At 47.4% G+C, this 17,824-nt stretch overlaps 1 protein-coding gene across 1 annotated transcript in view; it reads right to left on the bottom strand.

The window, feature by feature from the left end:
- INTS8 (integrator complex subunit 8) overlaps positions 1-17,824 on the bottom strand; it is a 93,964-nt gene that overhangs the window by 19,863 nt on the left and 56,277 nt on the right. The window contains exons 17-20 of the mRNA XM_073679653.1: positions 16,356-16,477; positions 14,055-14,236; positions 7,606-7,639; positions 2,186-2,304 (exon numbers count right to left, since the gene is read on the bottom strand). Of these exons, the coding sequence (XP_073535754.1) occupies positions 2,186-2,304; positions 7,606-7,639; positions 14,055-14,236; positions 16,356-16,477 (457 nt within the window). The remainder of the gene's footprint in view (positions 1-2,185; positions 2,305-7,605; positions 7,640-14,054; positions 14,237-16,355; positions 16,478-17,824) is intronic.

Genomic DNA, 17,824 nt, shown 5'->3' with positions numbered 1-17,824 from the left:
CCAGGTTGGAAAAGACTGAGGGCACTACCAATATGTTAGCGGGATCACTGATTACACACTAAAAATAAACAATAGGATTTTGAAGAAAAGAAGTGTGTATACAGGAAATCAGGATCACCGTTATTTTAATGAAACAATATAATACATGATATTATTAACCAACAACATGAGTCACACAATTAAAAACATTTAAAAAAGCCCAAAATTTATACAATTCATCTCAGCAGCCAGTGTTAAGACCTGCTGTATTCTCCCCAACCACAACTCATGAAATATATGCCAATATATGCCTCATTCATCCGCAACATTCTTGCCAAGATCCACGATTCCCTCAATGAGGATGAATGAGGTATCAGTGAAGTGTATGGGAGCTATTGATCTCAGTTTTCATGTAGCGTGCATGCGCAGTGAGCCTCATAACGCTGTAGCCGTGCCGTCATCTGGATGGCAAGGCTGCGCACAAACGCAGACCGTAATATGCCACACTGAGGCTTGGCTTTTGGCGCGTGAGCAGATTGTATATGCAACGCTTCCGATAGCGCTTCCAGTCACGTGGGCACTCTGCACACCTCTCGACACCACTGCAGCTTGCGGCGATCCCAGACCACAGGTGAATATCATAATTAACTATGTGGATGATATTTATATCAGATCATGAGATGGGTCACTTGTGTTCCTCTCTTTCCCCTGAAGAAGCCACGCTTTAGGTGGCGGAACGCGTGGGGATCTACTCCTCCAATCACAGGCTACATACAGGCCATGTAAGGTCCATCTATATCCCTACTTATGGTTTGGGCTTTGCTATCTGTTGGTTCATCCACATCAGAGTGCACTAAGAGCATTATTAGTTGTATTTCATGCGTTATATTTTTCTGTGCACTGGCTATATGAATTTGGCAGTAGGAGTAGTTACATATATTGTAGCAGTTCGTAGTATTTACCTATTGGCATATATTTCGTGAATTGTGGTTGGGTGGAATACAGCAGGTCCTAACACTGGCTGCTGAGATGAATTGTATAGCCATTTTGGGCTTTTTTAAAGGTTTTTAATTGTGCGACTCATGTTGCTGGTTAATAAAATCATGTATTCTATTGTTTCATTAAAATAATGATGATCCCGATTTCCTGTATACACACTTATTTTCTTCAAAACTCTACTTCTTAATAACATTGCGCACTGTTGAAACTGGGATACCAAGGTCTTTGGAGATGGCCTTATACCCTTTGAAAGTCTTGCGCTTGCTAATAATAGCAGTTATGATGTCCTCAGACAGCTCCTTTGTCTTCACCATTATGACAAAGGAACAGGGCCTACCATGTGGCTTTTTAAAACACTGAAATCATCATTCATTGGCTAATTCATGTCACATTGGCACCGACAATCACAGGTGACTCTCTTATGAGTTACCACAGGCGAGTCAAAATGTGTTTCCATTCTAAATTAATGTAAAGGGTGCCAATACCAGTATCACAGCAAGCTTTAGTTTTTTCTATTTTCCCTCCCATTGTTTTTGGTTTTAAATTATTGTTTATCATTTGCTCTTTTGTATTTAACGAGTGCTCTATACAAAAAACTGTTTCATTTTTTTCAGGAGATATTCCACATTATGTACTTAAACTTCCTGGGTGCCAATAACAATGACCTGAACTGTATAAATAGCTGTAGGTCAGACCACTGTTCTGCTGACTGCCATCTAATGTGTATGGGGAGCTTAATAGAATAAGGCAAATTAACCTTCAATTGAGCTCCTGAACCCTGAATATGTATATAATTGTCATGCCTGGAGGAGCGCACCGCTCCCCGGCCTCCCGTCATCATGCATGCTTAAATTCTATATATTTATTGCGATGAAACATTGCAGACAATGCATTTATGTTAAGCTCCATGTTGTGGTTCACACTGCGGACGTGTGCCGTAGCTGCCTGTCATTACATACACTATTCTCATCTGTCAAGTGAAAGTTCCTAAGGCCCAGGTGGAAAATCGCTTATTTGCACCAGCACTTTGGCCCACTGGTCAGCATGCCCTCCGTGCATGGTCTTATAGGCATGCATGAACCCTGGCCTTGGAGATCACACTTACAGAAAGTTTTCGAAGTTGGACAAATGCAGTAAGGGATGTAGGGGTGTGATCACAGTATGAACACAACGGAGCACATCGGCAGAATAAACCTGTGGATCTTACTTTGGGATGTTAGATGGCCAGATAGAGATGTGCTCAGCCGTGATATCATTCACAATGTCCTCCCGGAGATTGTGCAGCTTGACAAACAGAGACAGCAATGTCGTCAACACCAGTGGTTCCTGTTTGAAAATAAAAATGTTACATCTACTTGTATAAAACTAGGAGATACAAACATGGCCAGTGTAGGCCAAAGATATGCTAAGAATTTGGTTAATAAAATCAATAATTAGTATGTGTATAAAAGATCAGATCTCCCCTCCTCCCAAAAAAAAAAAAAATCCATTGAGTTTGTTCATTAAAGCGCACCTGTCAGTAGGATTGTGCTCAGTAAACTACATACACTGTCAGGTGGGCGCCATTACACTGATTAATATGATACCTTGGTTGATGAAATCCGTCCTGTGGATCTTGTGTAATCTTTTCTTTCAGTTTGGAAATAATGATATGCTCGTGCTTCGGGGGGCGCTCTATCTGGTGCTCTGCTTACATATTCATCTGTATGCTCTTATGACAGCTCACTGATTACATAATGCATCTAGTAGTGCGGGGCTAGGTAAAATAGGAGGCAGGTCAGTGAAGGATCAGTGAGCTGTCATAAGAGCATACAGATAGAGTGCAGTGCACCAGATAGAGCGCCCCCCACAGGCCGCCCCGAAGCACGAGCATATCATTATCTCCAAACCGAAAGTAAAGATTACACAAGAACCACAGGACAGATTTCATCAACCAAGGTATCATTTTAATCAGTCTAATGGCGCCCACCTGACAGTGTATGTAGTATACTGAGCACAATTCTGCTGACAGGTGCGCTTTAAATGAATTTTAAAGAACGGAGATTGTAGCCATAACACCATAGGAGGCTTCATTCACATTAGACTGAAGTTGGCCAAACCGCAGATATCGGAAGGATTTGACAACAGTCTCATGTGTACGGTGGCCTCCCCACTCTTCCCCAGCAGATTATGTAGAAGGATCTGACCTACTGGATTTTAGTGACAGATCCTTTTCTTCTCTTGAGGTTTCCTATGTATGGGGGAGTCAAGTGAAATATCTGTAGGCCGGACCACTGTTCCGCTGACCGCTATGTGTATGGGGGGGCTTAATATAATAAAAGCAAATTAACCTTCTAGTGAACTCCTGAATGCCTCAAACAAAAGTATTACTATTATAGATACTTATCTGTAAACCCACAATCCACAGTAGGGCCCAGAATGGTCAGTGGCTAATGTGAACAGGTGTTACCCGCTGTAATGCACACGCCCGGGCTGAGCGGCGTGTGCGTGTGATTGTAGTGATTCCACTGGACCGTGCCGGAGAGTGAATGCCTGGAGGGGCGTAACTAGGTATTCACCCGATCCGACCAGGGTCGCACGACGGCATACGACGCCAGTGCACCAAGGAGGAACCGAGCAGAGGGACCAGGTGCTACTCCAGGACAGACCCCGGACACGGCTGTTGACCCACACAGGGGAATACAGGAACAGACTGGTAGGCTGGCATACAGACTGGTGGGTATAGGCTGGCTCGACTGGGATGCAGGCAGGCGGGTATGCAGGCAGGGGGGTACAGGCAAGCACAGCTAGAGTGCAGACAGGGAGGCACTAGCAGGTAGGAACACAGGCGGGATAGGACCCAGTACACACTGGGACTCAGGAACAATACAGGCAGAGGGGTACAGGCAAGCACAGCTAGAGTGCAGACAGGGAGGCACTAGCAGGTAGGGACACTGGCGGGATAGGACCCAGTACACATTGGGACTCAGGAACAGAACCACAGATGTGGCGGACAAACACAGCAGAGTGAGGCCGCCCAGAGAGGTGAGCGAGAACAGGGCAGGACAAAGCCGCCTGGAGCGCTGAGCAAGAGTAGAGCAGGACAAGGCCGCCAGGAGCGGTGAGCAAAGGGTCAGAGCTGAGCGAGACTGCCGGAGCAGTGAGCAAGAGTAAAGCAGGACGAGACCGCCTGGAGCGGTGAGCAAGAGTGGAGCAAGACTGCCGGAGCAGTGAGCAAAAGGATAAGAGCGGAGCGAGACTGCCGGAGCAGTGAGCAAAAGGGTCAGAGCGGAGCAAGGCTGCCGGAGCAGCGAGCAAAGGAGTCGGAGCAGGCTAGAACCGCCGGAGCGGTAAGCAAAGGAGTCAGAGCAGGCTAGAACCGCCGGAGCGGTGAGCAAAGGAGTCAGAGCAGGCTAGAACCGCAGGAGCGGTGAGCAAAGGAGTCAGAGCAGGCAAGGCTGAGCAGGGGGGACAGGGCTCTGTTCACACGGAACAGACAGGAAGGGAAAGGCAGAGCCAGATACCCACAGGGTACTTGCAGTGAAGTAGCGAGTGGACCACAAACTCACAAACGGGAGTACAGAGACAACAAGCAGGAGTTAGGTACGAGTTCAGACTCTGCAGAAAAAGGAAGGGAACGGACATAGAGTCAAAACAGGTAAAGGATAGGAAAGAGTTCAGACTGGAACTGAGTGTACGGAGGAGACCGACACTGCAGCGGAATACAGGAGCGGGTCTGGGAATACGGCCCCCAGAGAGGCAGGATGAACAGGCAAGGAGCGTGTTCAGACAGGACAGACAAGATACAGGAGCGGGTCTAGGTAATCAGCCCCTAGAAGGCGGGAGGAACAGGCTAGGAGCGTGTTCAGACAGGACAGACAAGATACAGGAACGGATCTAGGTAATCGGCCCCTAGAAGGCGGAAGGAACAGGCTAGGAGCGTGTTCAGACAGGCCTGGAAATACAGCCTCCAGGATAGGCAGACAAGAGAACACAGACAGGACTCAGTTCAGACACGGGAACTGATACCGCAAGGCAGGAGACATAGACAGGACTCAGCTCAGACATGGGAACTGATACCGCAAGACAGGAGACATAGACAGGACTCAGCTCAGACACGGGAACTGATACCGCAAGGCAGGAGACATAGACAGGACTCAGTTCAGACACGGGAACTGATACCGCAAGGCAGGAGACATAGACAGGACTCAGTTCAGACACGGGAACTGATACCGCAAGGCAGGAGACATAGACAGGACTCAGTTCAGACACGGGAACTGATACCGCAAGGCAGGAGACATAGACAGGGCTCAGTTCAGACATGGGAACTGATACCGCAAAGCAGGAGACAAAGAACGGGACCTGGCACCTTCAGAGTGCAAGCACACACTGAATGAATCACTATGCTCAGGCAGGGATTGATTGGAGCAGCTGAGCTATATACCAGGTGACAGACAGCAATAGGCTGAGGACGCACAAGGGGTGTGACCCACAGCAGGTACAAAAAGCAGGAAGTGATCGGGCGTCGCCCTTAAGCAGCAGAAACAGACACAAACAGACAGCATGGAGGGAAGCCAGAGAGACATTCTGGACAGGAGATCAAGTGCGCGCTCTTGCACAGTGGGAGATGGACCACTATGCAAGGACGCCGCCAGGTATGTTACACCCGCACTGAATTGCACGTTACTAACTCAGTTGGCAATTAGAATTTTCAGATGCCATATTTCACACAAATTTCCCTTTAAAAGCTATGGACATTTTCACATTAAATTTTTTTTTTTTTTAAATGTTTCCCCATTTATTTCAGAAATGCAAAATTTGGCCATAGTCTAAATAGTCGTTCTTATAAATTCCTCCATTTTGGAGTCTGTATAACTCCTTCACACAGCTATCTGTGCTGCAGCTTTGGACACAGATCGGTCAGCACACTGCTCCTGGCTGTGGCAGCAATCCATTTGCTCTCCCTTGTCTCAGTGTGAGAGACAGCAGCGGGAAGAAGGGTAAAATGTAAACCGCAAACCATAAAGTAGACAGCGTGGAAAGCAAATCACTCAGACTGCATTATATTAGTGTAGCTATGGAGGAAGACACATTAACACCTGTCTGTATTGTGTGCGGCTACAACACAAGTGCGGTCATTTACAAAGTTGTCTGGTCCCACTCGCTTCAGCATAGGTAGAGTGTTGCTATTGGCTTTGTGCTTGCGTCCTGGCAGGTATGTGCAGGTGTAGTTGGCAAGTATTCTGCATGTGTGGCGCCCATGAGGATTCAGTCGCCACAGAGGTACTGCATCTCACCCTCAAGCAAGGATGGAGTACTGCCCGGGACCCACCCACTTGCATCCATTACACTCCACTTCAGAGGGCAGGGTGAGATTGCTCCTAAGAAAGGAGCACAGTCCCTGGTCCCTAGCTGGAGGGCGGAACCATGTAGTGGGTGTCGGTGGAGGAAGAGGAACAGGGGAGCACTTCAGGAGTAGTATAAAGAGGGGAAGCCATCTTGGGAGTAGCAGACAGTCAGAGGAGGACAGTGAAAGGAGCAGGAGCGGGCCTGAGTGAGAGAGGCCCAGGAGGGGAGACTGAAGAGAAGAGAGGAGCAGGGAGGAAGGCTCCAGAAAGAAAGAGGGGATCCTAGGGGTACGGGAAGTGCAGGAGGCCACCCGTATGGCCGAATCTACCAGGACGTGGAGGGATCAGGCCGCAAAGGGGATCGGCCCCTAACTAGTGGGAATTAAAACATTCAGCTAGAAACCGAAGGCTTCTACATTTTCAGGGTGTAGTTGCCCACAGCCGCAACTAATCACCGAAAAGGTAGCCACACAGGATCCAGGGAACTCCAGGTTGCCCGCCAAGATCTGAGGTTACCGGCTTGGGACACTGGTTGCGAGGCGCAGGGCAGGAGGGTGAGAGCCAGCGCAGGAAGACGACCGAGGAAGGCACACAGAACGGGGTCCCGTTAAGTACTCCTGAAATACCTGAGGGATTGTTGAACCCATGCCTCGGTGAACGCAGAACGACGTGGGTGGTGATAATTTGGCCGTTGTAACCAGGAGCAACGTGATAATCGTGAGTAAACCTTGAAGACTGCACCCCACTGTCTCTGAATTATTGCTGCGCCATCACCAGCCCTGCACTACACCGCACAACAACAGCTACCTCATCATTAACCATCACAGCACCACCTGGAGCTTAGCTCTACCTGTGGAGAGCTGAACCAACTCTGCTGCATTACCAGCAGCTCCAGAGGACCTGCTCCGCAGCGGCGGCTCCATATAGCCGCATACCACAGATGGCGTCACGAACATAAACTATAAAAACTATAATCCCCTTTGTATTGACCGCCCTGGGTCACGGACCGGGTCACTGGCACTGTGACATCCCCTGCACCGACCGGCCCAGCACAGAGTACCCCACGGCCCAGGGGGTGCGTCACGATACTTGGCGATCGTGCAGATGTGACATTATCAGTGCTGCTCACCTCCCGATGCAGGGGGACCCTTTACATTGTATTTTTAAAAGTAGTAGAAAGCCCTTAAACCTTTGTCTCCCGGAAGCTCTATAGTGGGAGTTCATCAACATTGATAAGTTTAACCCTTTATGGTTGGTTGCAGAGACTGAAGCCCTTTACAAAGCAGGACCCAATACTTACACGTAATTTCTTTATGAAAGAAAGAAGTTCGCTCCTAGAATAAAAAAAAAATAAATGCATCATTATTAATTTCTTCTAATACACTGCATTGTGAAATAGACAAAATGAAGATGTTGGGTACTCACCGTAAAATCTTTTTCTTGGAGCCTTCATTGAGGGACACAGGAAACTATGGGTGTATGTTGCTGCCACTAGGAGGCCGACACTATGCAAAAAAGTTAGCTCCGCCTCAGCAGGGAACACCCACCGACTGGCACAGAGTTAGTCAGTTAGTGAGAAAGCAATAGAGGCAAAAACATAGTTGAAAACAACTTTATACAAGGGCGGGTGCTGTGTCCCTCAATGAAGGCTCCGAGAAAGATTTTACGGTGAGTGCACAAAATCTTCATTTATCTATCGCTTCATTGGGGGACACATGAAACTATGGGACATCCAAATGCAGTCCCAAGGGTGGGTAAAAGAACAGTACCCTCAAGTCTGAGCTTTGGCCACTGCAGTGTGCAGGACCTTTCTACCGAGGCATAGGTGTGAACCCTGTAGAACTTTGGGAAGGTATGAATGGAAGACAATGTAACAGCTTTGCAAAGCTGCAAGGCCGACGCCTGGTGGCAGACGGCCCAGGAGGCCCCCACTCTGCGAGCAGAGTGAACGGTGACCTTGAGTGGACGTGCTCTGTCCCTTATCCGTTGGGTTCGTTTCTGCCATTCTGGAAACTTAACAGGCAATGGTAGACCTGGAAGCAGGGATGCCTCTTCGAGGACCATCGGGAATTATAAACAGAGTTCGCTCGTCTGAAGGGTGCCCTTCTGGAAAGGTAGAGACGAGGGCTCTCACCAGGTCCAGTTTTTTTTAGAGACTGCTCCCGAGAATGAGAGGGAGACGGACAAAAGGAGGGAAGTACGACGTCTTCATTGAGGTATAATGAGGAAATCACCTTAGGAAGAAAAAATTGGATTGGACACAGGGCCACCTTGTCCTGGTGGAATATCAGGTTTGGGGAATGGCAAGAAAGAGCCGTGAGTATGGAGACTCTTCTGATTGAGGTGATGGCTACCAGGAAGGCAACTTTCCAGGAGAGGAAGGCAAGAGAGAGATCTCTTGTAGAGGTTCAAGTGGGGACTCCTGAAGGACGTCCAAAACGAAGTTGAGGTCCCAAGGTTCTACTGGGGGCCGGTAAAGGGGGAACGAAGTGTGCGACCCCCTGAAGGAAGGTCCTGGTCTGAGAACGAGATGGCAGATTCTTCTGAAAAAGAAAAGAAAGCGCAGACACCTGCCCCTTAAGGGAACTGAGGGTCAGGCCAGATTCAAGACCCGACTGCAAAAATGACGGGTGGCAGAGCAAAAGCCATGGGGGAGGCCTGATTGGCTTCGCATCAGCAGAAAAAGGCCTTCCATGTACGGTGATAAATACAAGAGATAGAAGGCTTCCTTGCCCTGATCATGGTCTGAATAACCAGATCTAAGAAGCCGGTGGATGTCATTAGCGCCATGGCTGTGGAGTCGGTAAGCCAAACCTCCGACTCCTCAATTTCCATGACACAGACTCCAACTCCCTCATACATGACTCATGTTTAAGTGATAAATTTACTGCAGCACAGATTCATCTCAGCTAAAAGTCTAGACCCTTAGATCAGTAATAGGACATTTCAAAAAAATGCTTATGAAAAAAATATTCCCCACAAACTGCATTGAACTACTGTACCCAATTATATATTTTAGGAGTTGGAGTCGGTCCATTTTATACCGACTCAGATTCAGACTCCACCAAAATGGACACCAACTGCAACTCTACAGCCCTGATTACCGTGGCCTGAACAGCCATGCCGTTACATTGAGCCACTGAGAATTTTGGTGGAAGAGAGGGCCCTTCGAGAAAAGATCTGGAAGATTAAGAGGTTTCCACAGAGTGTCCGCAAGGAGATTGATTACGTCTGCATACCAGGATCTTCTGGGACAATCCGGAGAGACGCGTATGATGGGCACTCCCATAGCCTTGATCTTCATGACCATGGGGTGGGGGGGATCAGGGGAGATCAGCGGTAGAGGTGAAACAGGTATAGGAGGAAGAACTGGGACCAGGGAATTTCCAGAGCGTCCGAGCAGATTCTAGGAGGATCGCGAGATCTGGATACAAACTGGGGAACCTTGTAGTTCAGTCTGGAAGTCATTAGATCGACGTCGGGAGTTCCCCATCGGAAACAAATCTTGTCTAAAACTGACGGACACAGGGACCATTCACCAGCGGTGTGACTTTCTCGGCTGAGAAAGTCAGCAGCCAAGTTGTCCACTCCCGGGATGTGTACCGCTGAGATTGTGGGTACGTTCCGTTCAGCCCAGAACAGGATCCGAGCCTCTTCTGACATCACTGCTCAACTTAGGAGTTTCTCCTTGGTGATTGATGTATGCCACCACGGTGGGATTGCCAGATTGGGCTCGTATTGGACGGCTGGAGAGCAGTTTCTGCCAGTGAAGCAGAGTAAGGAAGATTGCTCAGAGTTCCAGAATGTTGATGGGAAGGGACGATTCCTGAGAGTTTCATCGGCCCTGTGGACTATTAGGTCTTGAAAAACTGCTCCCTAACCGAGCACACTGGCATTCGTTGTTATGACCGTCCAAAAAAATTGGCAGAAATGATTTTCTGCAACGAACGAGGGGAGGGAGTCTCCACCATTGCAGGGACTTCTTGATTTGGGAGGGGAGTGACAAGCCGATCCAGGGAGTGAGTCGACTTGTTCAAGCTTGATAGAGGAAAGAGCTGTAGACGTGTATGGAACTGAGCGAATGAAAATGCTTCCATTGACGCTACTATCTTGCCCAGTATGCTCACACAGAACCGGCGAGAGCATGGGGTGGAACTTTAGAGAGTGACTCCCGCGTAGCAGAGCAGAGTACTTTTCTTTGGGCAGAAAAACCCTTGCCCGCGCAGTGTCGAACAGCATTCCCAGGAAAACAATGCGTTGGGTCAAGAGCACAGACAACGTCAAACTGATGATGATGATCCAGCCGAGATGAGAGAGAGGGTGTCCAGAGTGATCTGCAGACTCTCGTGACATGCTGAGGGGATGGAGCCTTGATGAGAACGTTGTCCAAATAAGGGATGACGAGAATGTGTCGGCTTCGATGAATGGCCATGACCGTCGCCATGGTCTTCGTGAAAACCCTGACTGCTGTGGCTAGGCCAAACAGCAGCGCTGTGACCCGATAGTGGGATTCCTGGACTGCAAAGCAGAGGAACCTATGGTGAGGTGGGAAAATCGGTATGTGCAGATAGGCATCTTGAATATCCACCGAGCATAGAAACTCCTTGGGCTCCATGGAGGCCATCACCGACTGAAGGGATGCAGATGGACACGTCTGTTCAATAATTTGAAGTCCAGTATGAGGAACTGAGCCCTCCTTCTTTGGAGCACAAACAGGTTTGAATAAAAATCCGAAAAGCGTTCCTGTGGGGGAATGTGAATGATGACGTCTGCCTTGAAGAGCGCATCGATAGACTTGAAATAAAAATCGGGAACAAAGGGAAGGGTTCTTTGGGGGATTTGAAAAAAACAAAAAAAATGTGAGAGTGGAAAATTCTATTTTGCAGCCGTAGGAGACGGCGTCCAGGACTCAAGTGTCGTCGACTACTGCGGGCCACTCGTCCTGAAACTGAAGGAGACAGCTGTCCTCCCTAAAAGGCTTCCCAGGCGGGTGGGTGGGGACGCCTAATTATGCTAAAGAGAATCTATTGGATCTGGGCCTGGAGGACTGGCGCTGGTGGGTTCGTGGGTGCCAGGAGGGGGCTGGCCTGAAGGAAGGTCTCCTCTCTTCCTGGCAGACCAGAGACTTCTCCTGGCGGTTGTTGTTTTGATCTGAAAACATCCAAAAAGAAACAAACTGGATCGTCCGTCTCTTGGAAGGCAGGCGTTTGGCTCTCTGTTGCGGAAGCAAAGTACTCCTACCCTCCGTGGTGTCCGAAATGATCTTATCTAGCTCTTCTCCGAAAAGCCGGGAGCCCTGGAAAGGGAGACTGCTGAGAGACTTCTTGGATGCAGAGTCCGCTTTCCATGCTTCAGTCATAAGACCATGCGGATGGTGACGATGTTGCCGGCCAATTGGGCTGAGCACGCAACTGCATCGAGGTAAGCCGACGGGAGACACTTCCTTGTGTGACTGATCTGGTCCGCCAATTCGGAAGAGGGAGTGCCCAACAGAATACCTTGATGGAGGAGCTTCGCCCAGGCCGAAACAGACTTGAATAACCAAGTTGTGGCAAAGGACTAGGAGAAGGCCAAACCCACAGCCTTGAAGGCAGATTTGGCGTGTGCCTGTCCGAGTGCTCCTTTAGCAAGGGTCCATCAAAACGGGGGAGAATGGTGTTAGTGGAGAGCTGGGAAACTTGGGGGGAGTGGTGGTGATCCACTGAGGGAGAATGCCCATTTCTGTAGCAGGTTGGAGGCAAATGGATACAAGACCTCCATGCGTTTCCTTCTCTGAAAACGTTTTTCTGGATGCTCCCATTCCCTGGTAAAGATTCCATTGAATTCTTTGTAGTTGGTGAAAACCCGGGGAAGGCACTTTGTCTTTCTCAAGGATGGGATCAGCTCAGAGGGCGAGGGCTCCACGTCATTTATGTTAAGGGTCTGATAAACAGCTAGAATCAGGCTATCCACCATGTCTGGTAGTTTTGAGATGTGTTCAGAGTCCAGATCGGAAGCTGACTCCTGAGCTGTTGGAGCGTCGGAGGAGAGAAAAAGAGAAATGGCATCCTGGAGGACGTTAATGGTGACGGAGAACTAGAGGATGAGGTAGTGTGGGCAAGTTTTTTCGAACTCCTGAGTGATCTACCCTGTTGGGTTTGGGAAAAGAGGGTCCGAAACGCCCAGGAGAGTGTATGGTACCCCCGTTACGAAGGAAGAATTGGGCAGTCGTTCTATGACCGTGCCAAGGTCTGGGATACTTTGATTAGGTCAGCAACTAATTGAGAGAGAGCTGTGGCCCATTTGGAAAGGGGGGCGCACTCTTGTTGCGGGCAGTGGAGGGCTCCTGGGGGGGGGGGGGGAATAGCATGCTGGGTGGACTGCCATCCGGCAAGAGGGACGAGGTCTGATCAGAGGGACGAGGTCTGATCAGAGGGAAATCTTTTGTTACAGGAAAAACATGCAAAGTGCAAATGCAGGACAATGGGTGGAAGGTGGGAGAGAGACTCCCTAGGGTTAGGCATAGGGAAACAGAAATATGCCAGAGGGAGCTGTGCCAGAGGGAGCTATGCCGGGGATATACAGCTGACCCCTGGTGGCAGAGCTTACCCAGACCCTGTGGAATCTAATGGCGATGATGGTTCAGTGGAACCGGTGGAGAGCTGCAGAGATCATGGGAACTGCGGCGGATGAGTATGAGACAGTGACTAGAAGATGGCGCCGGGCAGAAAAAGGAGGAAGAGGCGGCGTTAGAAAGCGCACGCCAGAATGCGAAGAGTGCCTTGATAGGCTGAGAGCGGTCGGAGAAGGAGCGCGAAAAAGCCAAACGCATGAGAATGGCTGGAATGCCGGAGGCATGGCCCCACAACCCGGAGAAGGCCCAGGCCAAAGCCAGGAGCTACATTTTTAAAAGGGCCGCCGAATAGTACCAGGGTGGCATGGATGCCACAGCTGGTCTAGGGGAGTACAAGAGGCTTTTCCCAGGGGTGGAACAGATCATGACCCTGGGAAAACTAGGACCTACTTATTTATTCTAATTTTTTATTCTATTATTATTTGGAGCCATCTTCACTGCCATGCCTGATCTAGATATACCAGTCATGAAAATGCCAAATCATTCTTCGCAGATCAGTAGTGGAAGACGGACATCAGTCTACTCCTGGGACGTCTGTCAGATGGCTGGCAGGTAATGAATCCGTCTTCCCTCCTTGCTCCGTCTGGCTCTGGGGGAGGAGCAGGCAGGGGATTGCTGGCAAGGACTGTCTGCCAGGGAGCCCCAAACACTCTTGCTGTGTTGTTAGGATCCCGCCTCATAGACCAGAGAAGATACAGTAGAGACAACTCCACACTGTGCTCTCGGTCTCTAGGTGGGAGATCAGAGTGAAACAACTCCACTCTGTTGCCCTCACAAGCTGTATCTGAAAGAAAAAGGGAAATCATTAATAAAAAACAACAAAACCTAAAAAAGGTAGAAATGGGCCTGGGTCCAGACCAGTGTTTGCCTCCTACTGACACTAAGCTAAAACTGATTAACGTCCTGCTAGTTGGTGGGGAGGAGCCAACTTTTTTTTTCTGCCCAGTGTCAGCCTCCAAATGGCAACAGTATACACCATGGTTTCCTGTGTCCCCCAATGAAGTCATAGAGAAACATTCTTTATATTGAGTTTTCTAGAATTTATACTATGTATAAGTAATAAAAGACAATATAACATACTGCCCTACACACAAAGAAGTTGCGGTATACCGGCAGTGTGCAGTTATCCAACATACCGGTACATAATCCCCATGGTGGAGTCTCTGTTCTTTATCAGGCTGATCCTGCCATCGCTGCTCCGCTTGTGCTGGTTGGAGACGCTACATATCTGCACCACCACCTCCCACAGGTCTTTAGCCGTCCTCCGGCTGTCTGGTCCGGAGAGCTCTTTGCATGTGGCTGCCAAAAGCTGTCCAAGCTAGGAAAGAGACAAAGACTCAAGATGACATGAAATATAATATTTTACTAAAAGTGTCAGAAGGAAAGATGCGTGGCACACAAGTCCAGGAAATGCGGTTGGAAAATTAACACACAGACTGCCCAAAGTCTCCTATTCTAAAAGTGGCAACTGATGGCGGACCAGAACGGTCCGTCAGCCTCCTCCAATAGAAAAAACTGCTCTCGTGCTTGGTTTTTCTATTGGTGGAGGTTGACTGACAGGTCTGGTCACCTGGTCCGCCATCAGAATCCACTTTTAGAACAGGAGCCCAATGTGTAAGGCTGCACCAACAAAATTTTGACAAGACAGTTTCATAGAACATTTTTTTTTAACCTAACATGAAAGTAAGGTTAATTATATGTTTCGTTACAAAATCTTCAGTTTTGCTTAAATTATTTGATGCAAAAATGAGTACACCCCGAAAACTACTTGATCTGGTATTTTCAATGACCTCCATGATTTTTAAGGACAGCACCAAGTCTTCTAGGTATAGAATGAGCAAGCTGGCGACATATTGCAACATCTATCTTTTTTCCACTCTTCAAGAACAGGCTCTTTTAGAGCCTGGATGCTGGATGGAGAGTGATGACAACTTGTTCGGTTGGGTTCAGAAGAGACATCTATGGGGCATTCTGATCAGGAGACACTTGGCCACTAAATCTTTGTCACAGTGTCCTTCAGAAATGCAACAGTGGCCTTAGACGTGTGTTTTGGATCATTGTTAAGTTGGAAAAGTGCACGACTACCAAGGGAATGATGGTCGCAGCTTCTCTTTTCACATAGAGCAGTACATCGGAGAATTGATTGATGGTAGCATCAATAAAACGTAGCTCCCCAACACCAGCAGCGCTCATGCAACCCCACATTAGGACATTGCCACCATCATGTCTCACTGTAGGCACCTTTCATTTTTCTTTGTACTCTTCACCTTTGCGACGCCATAAAGTTTTGAAGCTATCAGTTCCAAACACATTTATCTTGGTGTCATAGTTTTAGAAAATAGAGTCCCAGTAGTCTTCATATTCTTCAGCATGGGCTCTGGTAAATTGAAGGTGGGCTTTTTGAGTATGGGCTTTAGAAGAAGGTTCCTTTGTCGAGGACATCCATTCATGCCATACTTTTACAGTGTACACCATATTGAGTAACGGGAAATGCTCACCCCGGTTTGGCTTTGTACTTCCTTAGCTAACTGCTGTCGATTTTCTTCAACTCTTCTCATCAGCAGACGCTCCTGTTTAGGTGTTAACCTCCAAGGTCGACCTGAACATCTCTGCGAAATGGTAGAGGTTCCATCTTTGTATCACTTTTGCTCCAGTATTCTCACTTATATGTTAAGCTTTTCTGATCTTGTAGCCTTCACCTTTGTATGAAAAAAATATATAATTTTCTTCCTCGGGTCTTGTAACATTTCTCTTCCATGTGGTGCCATTGCTGACAGCTTTAAATGGGAAGGTGTTTTCTATGTTAAGTAACGCCCTTTTATAGTCACCTGTCTGCTGGACACCTGTCTAATGAATAATTAGACTTACCTGTGGTTGAGCTCTTGTTGAATAGAAATTTGTAGGCTAAACTTTACATTTGCTCCCAAGACTGTCATTAGGGTGTACTCATTTTTTGAAACATGATCTTGAATAAATTTGTTAGGAAAATTACTTTTTTGGGTTGAGCAAAATAAACAAAATATTGTTTGCAATCAATGACTGACATTTGGGGGAGTATTTTGTAGCATGGTAAACCATTGAAAACGATTCTGAAAGGAAAATAAAAGGTTTTCTGACATATTTGCTGGGGTGCACTCATTTAGGCTGAGCACTAATATATATATGGCAATTGGTTCTACTGTAGCTCAAAAACACCCCACTGTTAGAACCACCCACGCAAACAGAGAAAATATTTAGCTTTTTTTTTTCAACCGCTTTGCCAAAACTATTAAAAGTGCCAAAGCATCTGAGATGTTAAATGGCCGGGATCAGAGCTCCCGTGATCGTAGTCCTCATCACACAAGGTCAATGTTACCACTGTCTAGGGCCATCTTAAAGTGAATGTTCACACTACTCTCACTGCCAATATAAAACAAAGTTACTAATAAGTTGCTTACCTTCACATAGGGGTTATTTTGCACCAAGGAGGCAGGCGCCTGTAGAGTCAGGTACTCATTCTCTCTCCAATTCAGCAAAAAGGAAACACATTCCTCTGCTACTACTTGTCGGAGGGGAATGTCTGCAGGGAGAAAAAGAATTTCCAGATTATCCTCTTCTCACATCATAGGGACGCAACAACGACAATCACAGCCACTTGGCTGACATGTTGCAACCATCCACTACCTCTTGCACGAGAAAAGACACAGTGCTGTCTGCAATACCCCTTACATATGTTACATACTGCAAGCGACGCCGGGGTAAGAAGTCGTACAGGAGCCGACGGCTCTCCGGACATCAATTAATTATTTTCTAAGAATTAATGTTGTGCTGTTCCCAGTATTTTCCATGGAACTGTATAAATATATTGATAATGGAGCATTTCTTTTTTTTTTTTTTGCTCAAATGGAGGACATCCCTCCATGATAATCAATGATTGGACAGTCATATGGCATATGGGATGCGCAACGCTCAGTTGTCAACTAACTCATACTTTTTCTCTGTGGCACCTCCTGAAAAACGTACAAAGACAAAAAGTTAGACAGCGGGGAGCCGGCTATCAATCAGTATGACGCTGGCAGTCACACTTTTCGACAGAGCAGAGCGGAAGAGAAGACGCTGCTCTGATGACGTGATGTAAGAGGGAGCCACTGAATCGGCAGCAGGTGCGGCCTGTGACCACTCTGATCCGGCAGAGATTGGTGCCGGGCACAACGGGCAAATCGTAAAGGTGCCCTTGTTCCTGGAGTGATGTGACTTGTTGTGTCACGTACAAACTGCGGTCAATGATCAACCGCAGCTCATCAATATTCAATAATCAGGGCGGATGTGTGCGCTAAAGAAATAGTAAAATGTGCAGCTGACAAGTGGCCATTCAATAACTGCAGCAGGGACATCTCACAAGTCACATTATTTCAGGCGCAGAGATTGCTGGAACGTCATCACAGCGGGAGAGGGGTATACAGGGTATTTGGCTGACAGTCTAATATGTAAGATGTGCCATGTTGTTATTATCATCTATGTCAGAAGACAGTATCAGAAATCACAGCAATTGTCCAAATAATGGTTATATAATAAAAGATACAGCATAATTCTATTAATCAGTCATTGCAAGGATAGATCAAGGGAAAAAAATACAGATTACAGAGAATAAAGGACAGGTTTCAATATGTAGAACTGTAAAATCAATAACCCGAACATATAGATTCCCTGTAAAGAGCAGGTTACCAAAATGCCCATGGAGGAAGGCACTTAAATTCAGGCCATCTGAAGAGATGCCTGAAGGGGAAAACAACAAAAATAAGACCCCTCAATATCTAATTATTCTTTAATTTATTTATTTATTTTTATAAAAAAACAAACAAACCAAAAAAAAAAAAAACACTGAATTCGGCCAAGCAGTTGAAGAATCTAACACCCAATGTCAGAC

The sequence above is a fragment of the Phyllobates terribilis genome, unplaced genomic scaffold (assembly GCF_046119375.1).
Source record: "Phyllobates terribilis strain yellow unplaced genomic scaffold, ASM4611937v1 Scaffold_4__5_contigs__length_816908805, whole genome shotgun sequence".
Lineage (NCBI taxonomy): Eukaryota > Metazoa > Chordata > Amphibia > Anura > Dendrobatidae > Phyllobates > Phyllobates terribilis.
The sequence above is the reverse complement of the archived record's forward strand: the minus strand, read 5'-3'. Positions and strand labels throughout refer to the sequence as shown.